This window comes from Carex rostrata, chromosome 27 (genome assembly GCF_964058835.1).
Source record: "Carex rostrata chromosome 27, lpCarRost1.2, whole genome shotgun sequence".
Classification (NCBI taxonomy): Eukaryota; Viridiplantae; Streptophyta; class Magnoliopsida; order Poales; family Cyperaceae; genus Carex; species Carex rostrata.
Window position 1 is genome coordinate 6,617,157 of NC_135944.1, and position 13,420 is coordinate 6,630,576.

At 35.5% G+C, this 13,420-nt stretch overlaps 2 protein-coding genes across 3 annotated transcripts in view; both read left to right on the forward strand.

Moving 5' to 3' along the window:
• The window catches only part of LOC144545057 (uncharacterized), a 29,885-nt gene extending 16,969 nt beyond the window's left edge, over positions 1–12,916 (forward strand). Inside the window, exons 1-3 of one of the 2 annotated variants that reach the window (XM_078293612.1) lie at positions 10,710–11,012; positions 11,436–11,720; positions 11,816–12,916. In XM_078293612.1, coding sequence (XP_078149738.1) covers positions 10,725–11,012; positions 11,436–11,720; positions 11,816–12,811 — 1,569 coding nt within the window. In that variant the 5' untranslated portion in view covers positions 10,710–10,724 and the 3' untranslated portion in view covers positions 12,812–12,916. Of the gene's footprint in view, positions 1–10,709; positions 11,013–11,435; positions 11,721–11,815 lie in introns of those variants that run through there. The other variant, XM_078293613.1, reaches the window with a different exon arrangement.
• Positions 2,707–3,811, forward strand: LOC144545058 (uncharacterized). Its single transcript, XM_078293614.1, has 2 exons — positions 2,707–3,128; positions 3,407–3,811. The coding sequence occupies exons 1-2, from the start codon at positions 3,068–3,070 to the stop codon at positions 3,718–3,720; spliced, it is 375 nt and encodes a 124-aa protein (XP_078149740.1). The 5' UTR covers positions 2,707–3,067; the 3' UTR covers positions 3,721–3,811.
• Positions 12,917–13,420: the final 504 nt, after the last annotated feature.

Here is a 13,420-nt window from a genome sequence, read left to right on the forward strand (position 1 = left end):
ACATCTAACGGTTTGGATCGACGATTTAGACTTTAAAAATATAAAAAATAGTTGTTGTAACTTGTTGTAACTCAAAAATTGTTGTAACTTGATCCCTCCTCTTCTAAAACTTGTATGAGAGCTTACTAATCTAATCTAAATGTCTTCTCATGTATGTTTTAAGTTCTGGCAAGGATGATGTTTTAGGACGGCATGATGTACTTGTTGACTCTGATCAAGTAGCAAACTTAATAATACGATTTTTTTATGATTCTATTTTGATGTCTACTTGACTTGAAAGAAAAACAAAAAATTTCATTTCTAAACTGAGCTGTATTAAAAATGCTGCATTTGTTCGTTCATTCTATATTGGAATTATATAACAATAGTGGTGTATAATTGCTTATTGGTTCTCTTTTATTTTGGTTCTTTGCAGTGCGGCCAATGAAGAGTGTTGATAATCTAACGAGGAAATTTGGACCAAGCCTTAAAAAGGTTTAATGATTTAATTTTTTTTTTTTAAAGTAAAGAAGCTCCAGTTTGGGTTATTTATTATGTTTCTTGAAATGCCTTGTAATGACATATAGGAGCTGAGCAAGACATGTTTATGATTTAGGAATTCTAGTTAGAAATTTTGCTAGAAATGAGTTTCAACATTCTTGATATAGCTATAAATTAGTGTACAAATGCTAGTTAGATGATTCTGTGTAATTGTGATATTTTAATAATTCATTGTTATTATATATTGTTGTTTAGTGACATGGTTGATATAATTTGATTAGTTGTTAGAATTGTGATTGTTGAATGTTATTTGTGATTATTGAATATTATTTGCAAGCAAAATTGAAGACTATAAATATCTCTGAGGAAAACATTAAAAAAATCAGTATTTTAAAAATAAATAAAAAAAAGAAAAAAAAATCAAACACCATCGGTTCATTGTCTAAGACAAATGGTAAAAAGGTACTGAAAACCATGAGAAACCATGGGAAAAATACTAACACCATCAGTTGAAAAACCTTCAACCGATGGTATATGTACATACATTTCCTATCGGGGCGATATGCATCGGATCAAAAACAGATGGTAAAGTGTGATTTCAACCGATGGGAAAGAATTTTTTTGTAGTAGTGCTATTTCCTTATTTTCAGTTTTCCTTTCTTCCCTTAATTTCTGCCCTATTATTTACCGGTCTCCCTTTCTGTTTTTGTTTTTCGATCTCTCCAAAGACAGAAGGCGGTTCCCCTTTTGTATTTCCTCTTGAAAATAAAGAATGCACCGAACAGGAAAGAATATAATATATTTTTTAACTAAAGCTTAGAGAAATAATTAAGTGCCAATGAGTATATCATTTAGTAGAGTTAGGTGTGGAAGACAAATGGTTGGACACGTGTACCTTTCATGTAAATTATTTTATATAAAAGATAGTCACTTATTTTTCTTCTTACCTAATTAATAATTAACTTGTTTGCACTATATTCCTTCACTTTAGATATAAAATATGGCATCTAGATATTATTTTCAATAAAATTTAAAACAAACTAAAAATGGAAAGAAAACATGTATAATTACTTATGTGATCTTATAATTAAATAACTTTCTTAATTAATAGAATATTACTTAATTATTTATATGTATGTATAAATACATTAATTATTCTTTTCAAAATAAAAGAAGTTTGTAATTGTACTTCAAAATTCATATTGGCAAAAACAAGTCAATAAAAATTTTCATATTTTCAGAATTTGGGATGTTACAGGTCCATGGACTAATCTTTGTTTAAGTTACTGAATTGGGGTTTGGGCCTTTGACAGCGAACTTGAACTGGCACAAACTGATATCCTTCCAAGAAAACAGAACGAATGAGGTAAAAATAACATTTATAGAATCGACGAATACAATGATCGACAAAGGTCAGGATGAATGGCTTTTGCAAAATTGTAAATTCTTGGTCAGAATTTACTATTATATGATGTAAGGGCATTGAACGTTATTATTATTTTACAAAGGGATTGAACAAAATTGTGCAAGCTGTGACTAAGACTGTGAGGTCTTGATATCACATTCAGTAAATTATGACCAGTTTATATAGCTGTTACGAAATATTAACGACTCACGGATAGAACGATGGTTCTCAGTAGGAAAAGTGGATTGACGACTATCTAAAAGAAGACACTATTTAGATGATTTTTTTTTTAAATATTAAAGAAGATTTAATTTCTTATAAAAATCGGATAAGGATATATATATTTAGCTCGTCGAGAGGCCAGCTATCTCCTGAGAATACTTACATGCCAGACTTTGGTCCCAAAAAACCGTTATTTTGTAGCTCAAGCCAAGTTTTCATAACTAAACAAAAATTATATTAGACCTCGGGGCTCACATTTGTTTTTTGCTTAGTTGTATGGGAGCCTAATATTTGACCTAAATCTTACTCTTGAGAGACATTTTTTTTATCACCATTATAGTTCGGAGATATGGTCTAAACAAAAATAACATCAAAGCTAGTGTGCAAAGAAAATAAAGGCCAGTCAACTTCCTACTAATTAATTGAAATAAGCTCAACAGTTGGATGTACATGGCCCAATTCTTACCAAGTTCCAACTATCCACGAGGGCAGATATTTGCGTCCGACGTCCATCCAACTCAAATTTGAGTTCCATATGTTCCTTTACCATCCGATCCGCTTCCAGATCTGTGTGCGCTAGATTGACATGGAACTTAGGGCGAACACGAATGGATACTGAAGTGATACGCATGGATCTTAAAGAGAATCGGATGATCGAGAAACCCATCAGACTAAAATTGGAGTTCGATAGGCGTCGGTCTCAACCCATTCCCATCCACAAAGGACATTCATTGCTTTTAGGGTTTTTGGTTATAAATAGACCACTACTATCTATTTTCTATAAAAGAAATAACAAAAACTAAGTGTCGGCGGCGCTTAAGTATTCCTAAACCACACACGAATTCGATGGATCTTTTATGAGATATATGAAGAGTGAAAATGAGTGGGAAGAACGTGAAATAGAGGGAGAGGACGAAACATATATGTTGACTATTGCTGTGGAGAGGCCAAGAAAAAAAAATGGAGGTTTTGGCTTACTCGTTAATTAAGATTCCAATAATCCACAATAATGAATTGCACGGTAATGAATTTCAACTAAATATTCATCATTTTAGAAACTTTTTATCATTTCTCTTTTGGAAATATTTAGTTCTATATTTTTACAAAGGTCACGGTCTCTAGAATTAGTAAATTTGAGATGAAAAGATAAAGAGGAATGAATCTTGTGGATAAATTCAGTGATTTTTTTTCACATGTATCTGAATATAGAGAAATTGAACCATGATGGTTTGTCCAACCTTTTCATCTCCTTCCTTTTCATTACACAGCATCTTAATCTAGAGAATATTCTTTATGCAGACGCTGGTGAAGGCAGTAACAACAACACTGTTATGCCATCAATTGGAGACCCGTTGCTAGGGTTTGAAGACGATTCAGTAATGATTGATGGATTTTTCGAGGATGAAGTGAACGGATATTTTAACGATGATCCAGATTTGATTGGATCAGCAGAGAGTGTCCTTTTCATTAATGAAAATGGAACTGGACAGATAAGTGATGGTGGCATGAAGAATGAACCAGAGGAGGAAATGGGTTCCTCGAGCAACAGCAATGTTTATGGAACATGGAATGATGGGTTATACTTGGTATGCCGGGTTATACTCAGAAGTTGAATTTTGTTTGGGACTGTTTAATTACTGGTTGCATTGCACAAGTTCTTTATGTTTATGTTTGAACTTAACTTCTGAAAGAAAATTATAATTAGTAGAAGTGTGAACTAATGAATTATTCTTGTACTTTTATTAAGCATGGAATATTAGTTTGTCATGTTGTGGCTTCCTTTCTCAATATTAATCTACTTAAATTTACATGTCATTGACTTTCCAAATTAAGTTTAGTTTCTAGACTCATGATAGATGTGTATAAAATATTTTCTCTGTAATGTGTTATTTATATGGCAATGTATTCTTGACATGAGTGTCCTAATTTATCATAATAAAACAAACAACAATTTGTCAAAACCATTGACACATTGCAGGAGAAAGGGTCAATAATTGAAAATCTCTATGCATCTTTTCCATGACTTGCATGCATCTGTGCGTCTTGATAAATAAACAATTTGTTTCTGCTCTCTGTCCCAAAATAGTACTGGTAAGCAGGCGCAATTACTCCAAAAAATGCTAGGATATCCAAAAATAATTCAAATGGATCACTGGACAATTATATATATTCTGAAAATCTAAAAGCAGTTCTTGGTTGGGAAAAGCTTTTTGAAATAGCAATTGCTATTGCAAGAAGTTTATAGTATTTACACCGAGGTTGTAAACTTGCAATGCACGTATTGGGCATTTTGATATAAAGCCACAGAACATTCGCTTAGATAAAGATTTCAACCTGGAAATTGCTGATTTTGGTTTGGAAAAATTGTGTCCGCAAAAAAAGAGAGCATTTTTTCAATGGCTGAGATGAGGGAGCCATTGGGTACATTGCTTCCGAAGTCTTCTCTAGGAGCATTGGGGTTGTTTCAATGAAATCAGATGTATACAGCTATGGAATGATGATATTGGAGATGGCCAAGTGTACTTTCCACAATAGCAATCTCAAAGCACCACAATTTCCTTAACCACCTTGGTATGAAATCAATGACCATCAAAAATAGAAAAGGAGATAAGAGATCACCTTTTCGTACACCCCGCTTAAGTTCAATCTTCTTGCCTAGTAGCCCATTTATCAGAATTTGAGATGTATCCCGCAAAATCAGATTCTCCATCCATCTCAGCCAAGTGTCATTAAAACCGATGCTTTGCAAGACTATAATCAAGAATTTCCAATTGACAGTATCAAAGGCCTTGCAAATATCGGCTATAAAAATAGTATCGGGTAATTTTTTTTTTCTTTGCGAAGTGTAGCAGTTCATTCACATAAATGAATTCTTCCTTTATTTGTCTGCCATGAATGAACCCTGTCTGAGACATACTAATAATTTCATCAATCCTTGTTTGCAATCTATTTGCTAATATCTTTGAAATAATTTTTTGTATGCCATGTATCATGCTGATTGGCCTATAATCCTTTGGTTCCTTTGCATTTGTCTGTCAAGAAGTACCTGGCACAAAATGACCTCTTTTTTTGGATAAAAGGCCTAAGCCCATTTCATTGCAGAAATTTTAAGTTACAAAATGTCTGGATTTAGGAATATCTCATAATCAAAATGATACTCCTAGATAGAAACTGAAACCGTAATGACCTAACATGCACAGCATAACTCTAACAGAAATGATAAAATCTATGTCTAAGCCACAACAGGGCTGATTCTAAGCCATTCACAAGTGCGAAAAAACTAGTTAGCAAAACAGAATTTAAAACAGCAAAGCAGATTTTAGCGCGACTCATTTGCTTCAGTTGCTTCCCCTCCATACTCTACCAGCAGGTAATCATCAGCTGGGTTCCAGCTGCTGATAGGAATTTCATCCGTGTCGAGAGGGAGCCAAAGGGCTGTCAGTACTTGGAGTTCTGGCTTCACATTACCTGTCCAATAATGAATTAAGGAGAGAATTAAAAATATGATTTGTCTAGTAGATTTAACAGGTACGGCATTAAAACACAAATCATTTCGATGTTTCCAAATGGACCAACAAACTGCACTGACTACTAATAAAAAGGCAATTCTAGATTGATATGGTAATTGTAGAGCAAAGTGAATAATATCAGAAAATTTATGCCAAGAGGGACTGATATCTTGGCAGGCTCCCATCCAAAACCATATTTTTTTTGCAAATTGACATTTGACAAATAAATGGTCAACAGTTTCTGGCTGGTTACAGAAGCGGCACATGTTGACTCCTGTCCATCCTCTTTGCAGCAGTTTATCTTTGGTGAGGATTTTCTTCTTGTGTGTGAGCCACATAAAAATTCGGATCTTCAAGGGTGTGGGAATGGACCACCATAATAAGGGTTGAGAGGGAAGCTTTCCTCTGTAATTGAGCAATTTATATAGAGACCTAACAGTAAATTTACCAGAGGAGTTCCATCGCCAACTCAGTTGGTCAGTTGCATGAGTGAAGGATACTTGACTAACTATACTTAATACGTCTAACCATTCTCTATATTGAATATCAGTGAGATTCCTTCTAAAACAGATACTTTGACCTTGAGAGCTTATGACTTCCTGAATGCGAATGTCGGGGTTAGTGCATATTTCAAATAAATGAGGAAATCTAGATGCAAGTGAACATGATTGATACCAAATATCGCGCCAGAACAGTACCGAAGATTGTATGCCTGGAGTATATGAAATACTAATGTGACCTAGATTATCTAGAGCTACAATGGCTGCCCAGAATTCTGAATATGGTAAACGAGGAGAGGCATAATACTTAGCATGTATTAGGCATTTCCAATTGCTTTGATAATTAGTATCGGTAAATTTCAACCACCATCTCATGAGTAAAGCTAGATTCATTTGTTTCAAGTCTAAGATGCCTAATCCACCATACTCTTTTGCAAAACATGAAATTTGCCATGAAACGAGTGTATATTTCCTTTTATTGGGGCTAGAGCCTTGCCAAAGAAATCTACGTCTAATCTTATCCAGAGATTCTATGACATGAATAGGGATTTTAAAGACAGATAAAGTGTATAGTGGAACAGCCGATAGGACTGCATTCAAAAGGGTTAAGCGACCCCCTAATGATAATAAGCTACCCTTCCAGTTTTGTAATTTCTTTTCTACTTTATCTATTAGAAACAGCCAATCAGTTTTGGTCATTTTATGAGTGTGTAAGGGCAATCCTAACTAGTGAAATGGGAATTGGGCAGTAGAGCATCGGAAGTGTTGAGCAAAGGTGTCTATGTCATCAACATTAATAGGATACATGGCTGTTTTATCGTAATTTACTTTGATTCCTGAAAGTGCTTCAAAAGCCACAAGGGTCCACCAAGCATGTTCTATGTTAGTTGGTTCAGCTTTAAGAAAGATGATTGTATCATCCGCATAATGACAATTGGTAGCGGGATGATTATCTAATAAAGGAGAGCCCAACCCTTGAATGAGGTTATTAGACCTTCCTTTTTGAAATAATTTACTAAGGGTATCGGCCGCGAGAATATAAAGATATGGGGAGAGGGGGTCGCCTTGTCGAACTCCCCTTTTACATGAGAAATAAGGAGTTAAGGCCCCATTTATGTTGATACAGGAATGAGAACTAATCAGCCACTCTTGGATCCATTTTATCCATTTGGCTCCAAAACCTCTACTATGGAGTATATTTATCAAATATTGCCAATTAATTTTGTCGTAGGCCTTTTCAAAGTCTACCTTGACAACTACTCCCTTGTTTCGAGTAGCAGGATCCAGTTCGAGAACCACGGCACCAAAGGGGTTCAGGATGCGATCAAAATCCACCCAGTCCCAGCGGTATCGATCAAAACCGCGGATGCGAAGCCACATAGAGGTGAGGCGTTTACTTTCGTTCAGACTGGGATCCCAGCCAACTACCGGGAACTGGACTCCATCGAGGGTGAGATAACCTCGCTTCGCCGTTGCCTGTTTCCATGCCATAGAAGGTGCTTTAATCAGGTATCTAAATTCGTCAAAAACTGCCACTCTCCATATGTATTGATCGAACAGGCGGTGAAGAACTCGCTCAACCTCGGTCGGTCCCCACGCAGCCACATCATCTAAGATGAAGCTTTGTTTGAATTCCCGCTCAGCAGCTTCAACCGCAGGAGACGGTGTGAAAATCTGAACCGGAGCCCTAAAAGCGGGGTGGGCCGAGCGGGCGGTGTTGATCGCTTGAGCTCGAGTGGATGCACGGAGCTGAGACATTGCGATCTGGTCAGGAGACGAAGGTTGTGCAGGAGATGGAGGTTGATCAAGCGCAGGCGGATCTAGGGTTGTGGCCACTGGAAGAGACGAAGGAAACGCGTGTGCTGGAGGAGATGAAGAAGCCACCAGTGGATCTGGAGATTTCCTCTCAGCACGCTTATTTGGCGTGAAAGGAAAAATGGAAGTGGATTTCTTGCAGATGAACGATTTGTGGCCAAATTTGTTGCAAACAAAGCACAATTGGGCGTTGCGACACTCTCTGGCACAGTGACCCGCACTACCGCAGCGCAAACACATCGGATTGGAGCTCGTGGATTGAGCGAGAAGTTCATCCAATTTGCGACGAATAAGTCTGGATTTGGATTCAACAGGATACGATGTTGTTTTGGATCGCCATACCTGAGGTCGAGCGGGCCGTTTCACAACATCTGTATACGATTTTTTGTTGTTAATCGCCATGGATGGGCCTGGGTCGATCTCTGGGCTTCTTGAATTGGCGAGATTAGCAAATTTTCGAGAGAGACGATCCAACTGAATCTGTTGGACCGACATACTTACAGGAATTTTTTAGTTTGATTTTCTGATTGTTTTCTCTTTTTTTTTTTTTTTTTTCTCTTTTTTTCCTTTTTTGGATCGCTTTTTGTCGCTCAAAAAATCGCCTCAGAGACCTCCAACCAATTCGGTCCACACCGCTAAGTCAATAATCCTCTTTAGAAATGGTCAAGGGTAATAATGAAAGCAACTGTATGTGTATCCAGCAACCTTTGTTGCACTGGTACCAATCCATCGCAACCAAAAAATATTTAGTGAAAGCGACTGCATTTTGTAGGTTTTTGAATCAGATTTCGGTTGATTTTTCTCCACTTTGGAAATGGCAACGCCAACAGAAGTGAGCTGTATGGTGGTACCAATAATTTAGTGAATGTAATTTATCATGAAAACATTCATATCATTATTAATGTGGACAGAATATAAGCCACATATTATATAAGACCGAGTCTTCTGTGGAATCCTTAAACTCTGACCACTTCAAAAAAAGGAATACAGCCGCATAACGTCACAATTAATGAATGCCACCTGTCCAAAGAAGCATCTATGAAATTTATATATGATTTTTCCAAGATCTTGTCCACTTTGAACCAATTACTACAGGTGCTATCAGCTCAGGCTCGGTCAAGTTGGGTTGGGTAGTTTAGGCTGAAATTACCATAAGAGCTTGCTGAAAGGGAGTAGTTGAAACCATAATTACTTTCAATAGCACTGAAAGTTAGATTTAAAATATTGTGTTATATGAATCTAAACTAATTATATGTACGGTTGAATGAATTGATATATATACAAGAACTGCATGTTAGCAAACAAAATATACAATTCTTCAAATAGACTTTGCATCAACTTAGTTGAGATATGTTATAACCGGGATGATACACATGAGTGGAATATAAAAAAAACAAAAGAAAAATATAAGCTATACAAAACATGGAGCTAGAAATTTCGCATGAAGCACCAACAAACATAATACCTTACATCAATCACTGTTTGCTGTTATTGTCCGTTCATCTAAATCAACCCTTTAATTAGAAAGCTACCTCCCATGACTACATTTCTTAATGAAATAATACGGCAGTATACTTTTCTTCTCAAATTTTGTCGGTACTAATGAAAGGTGCTCAATTCACAAGGCTGTGGAGCCTACTCAGACATCCTAGTCCAAGTACGGTGTACACAATAATTTTTTATTTTTTTTAATATTTCGTACAATTGAAGGACTCATTTTTTTTTTTAAATAATACAAATAATAGCAGCATTGCTTTAGAATTCAAACATAAATTTCAAGAACTTTCTTTAACCAAAAATTAATTATTATTGTATTACATAAGCAAATTAAAATACACATAAGAAAGGAATTCCAAGGACATGATTTTTGTTTTAATATTTTAGTAAAATTGAATAACTCTATTTTAGATAGAATATATAATTGTATGATTTTTTTTTTAAATTCTTATAGATTAAAGTAGAAAGAACAGTATATTTTTATGATTCTTTAAAAAATCCCCTAGACCTGAACGCATGTCTCCTGTTGACAATTATTCTGTACTAGAGATAGAGATAGAGAGAGATCTAGCCGCTTAGGGTTTTCAAAAACTTCTTCTGTCTTGTCCGGTGAATATTCAAGGAATTAAGGCAAATTATTGACGGCCTTGGAAGATGTTTTAATAAATAGTTTTGTACTCTATTTAACTAGAAGAACTAGGGTGTTCTTAAGTTCATCAAGCTCTTTGGTGAACTCAAGTCTAAAATCCATCGAATCGGCTTCAAATGACAAATTCGAAATCCGCCTACCTTACGAGTGATGCATCTACGTATTAATATTTTAAACATTCAAATTATTTTAGTATAAAGTCAAGCGGTCAAAATTAGAGTGTTAATAAATTAATTTTAATGCATTCATTTTTTGAACCATTTTTGACCACTTGACTCTTTGCAAAATTAATTTCAAAATTAAAAAATTTACATGTAGATGCATCACTCGTAAGGTAGGCGGGTTTCAACAGTTCAGATTCATCGTTTGAGGCCAATTCAATAGGTTTTAGACTTAAGTTCACCAAGAGAGTTGGTGAACTTAAGAACACCCTAGTTCTACTCCTATTTAACATACATGTATATAATTATTGTTAATAAATATTTGAATGGACAGTTAACTGACTGAATTCTGTCCTCTCCTATGTAAATGGAAATAAATTACATTTCCATTGACTTGACAATAATTGGTGTTTGGTCAACATGCGGCATAAACTCTTAATAAAGGCCTAGTGTTGTGTGTGTAAACTCAACCAAGGAAAATAAACTATGGATATGCTCTTTACAAGACTAGAAGAGGCCTCTCATGTTGGAGATGTGAATGTATTAAAAGAGCTTCTCAATCAAGATAAGCTCTTGCTAGATAAGGTGATTGTGAGAACATCAGTGATAGATAACCCCCTACATATTGCATCAATGCTTGGGCATGCTGATTTTGTCCGCGAGATTATCTATCACAAACCCGAGATTGCAAAGGAGCTCAACAGCCAGGGCTTGTCACCTCTGCATTTGGCTGCCGGCTGTGGTCATGTCACTGTAGTGAAGGAGTTGTTGAAGGTAATTAATATGATCAGTTGATTTTTGTTGTTTTTCTGACTTAATCGAGTCCTTTTAACCACAAAATTTTATTTAGAAATTTACATATTTACAAATTTAACCGCCTCTTTATTTTTTTTTGTTTAAATTTTGATGTAATCTTACTGTAATACATGCTGAACTTACCGAACCGCACCTTCTAATAGAAAATTAATGTTTTAGGAAAGACAGGAAGATTAAAATATATTGCTATGATGCTAATTACTATGTTTACAAATATATTTATAAAAAAAAAAATAGTAAACAAGATCCAAATGAGAACTTACACCACTACTATATAGAATGTACCGTTAACTTGTAAACATGTATCTGGTTGTCAGCAATCCTTCACGTTGTTACGGTTTACAAAATATGCTTGTAATCAAAGTTTATTTTTCTCTGCAGGCTAGCAGGGATCTTTGTTTATTAAGTGAGACACATGAAGGGCTATTTCCACTTCATATTGCTGTTAAAAAAAGAAGGGCAGTAGTCGTCAAAATGTTAGTGGAAGCCTGTGAGGAGGCAGTAAATAAGCTTACAAATTGTGGAGAAACTATACTTCATTTGGCTCTCAAGAATAATTCTTTTGACACAGTTGAGTTCTTGATCGACCGGGTGAATGACCTTAATGCAAAGGACGACAGAGGAAATACTATTTTGCATCATGCCGTGGCAAGCAAACAATTATCAGTATGCCATAGCTTTCTTTCTGATAAATATGTTCATCCTTGATGCTTTTCTAAGTTCTAACCATGTACTAAACAAATTACACCTCTGTATCTCAGGTAATCAAATTGTTGTTGAATAAATCAGCCATCGATGTGAACATCATGAACTTCGCATCCTTAACTACACTCGATGTTCTGTTGGGATCATGGCCGCAGAGTGGAGATCTCGTCCTTGGTGAGATGATAAGAGCAGCTGGGGGAAAGACTGCAGCTGAACTGTTGTCTCAAGCAGAACCTGTCATCAGGGATTCTTTTTCATGTGGCAGTTTAATCCCAATAACAACTCCAAGAACGTTGCTGCAGCGACCCGGTTTTATCGACTCGAAAAATGACATAGAAAATGGAACTTTAGAGTTGAGAAAGAAGAAAAAGGAAAAGAGGTACGATCCGCAAATTCTATTGTTGGTGACGACGTTGGTAGCAACAGTCACCTTCCAAGCAGCATTAAATCCTCCAGGAGGGTTTCAACCTGATGATAAGGATCATGAGACGACTAAAGGTCAACCTGTCCTCGGTGATTCTTTAAATTACTTCCAAATATATAACATGGTTGCACTGTATTTATCTGTTAGTGTTATGATGCTTTTGTTATGTGTGGTCCCTCGGAAGAGAAACATTGCGATGAAGTTCTTGGTGTGGGTGATCTGGTTGGCTGCCTTATACATGGGTGCGGCATTCACTATGGGCATAGCTGCACTCTACGATGTTGATAATATTTATAAAAGACTTGGTAAAAAAATTAATAATAATCCTAAGAACTGGGCTCCAGCCTTATTTAATGGTTGGTCCTTTCTGGAGAGGCTCGCTATCACGTGGGTGCTACTTTCGATTCTTATTTTTGTGCTGAAGAAAAGCGGGTTATGGGAACCAGTTCTACTGCGTTTTGCTTCGCTAAAAAGAGGATGCTACTTGAAGTGGCAACAATTTAGTAAAATAACAAACATTAGTCGGTCAAATTGTTGTCAGTTATTGTTAAAAAATATAATCTGCATTGTATTGATCCTAGGTGTTATGGCGGTCATTAGCTATGTATGGGTAGTAGGATGGAGTTAGTCAAATATTTTTATTTTTATTTAATAATGCTTACGTATATTTATCTTTTTAAAAAATTATAATTGATCGCCATGAAACTGGAAAAAAAAATTCATTGTTGATTAATTCCTGTAGTCAGACTTCATGTTTTTGATACCATCGTTACATCAATATCAATATTTCACTCTTGAGTTTATATCTGTCTACATATCAGTTTCAACAAGAGAGCAAATTTTCAGGCGACCTACTTTCTTTATTTGATATAAGAAAAAAACTTGGATTATATATTCGCAGATATATATATTGATGTACTAGCATCTTGCAAGCATTATATGAAGAAATAGAAACGTTTTTTCACATACTAGTAATTAAATTAGTGCCATCAGGTTTATGTGACATGCAAATTACTTATATATTGTTGCAAGATATAAGCATGATTTATCCAAAAAGACTACACAGATAATAGTTGTTTTTTTTATATATATGTCTCTTTTGGGACTCCTTTTATCTCACCTTTCACGTACATGGTCCATTAAATATATAGCACACAATTTGTTTCTTTGGCGACAAATGCATGCAGTATCAAGGCACATTTGAAAAAGAATAACAAAATAAAGGAGAAAATTATCC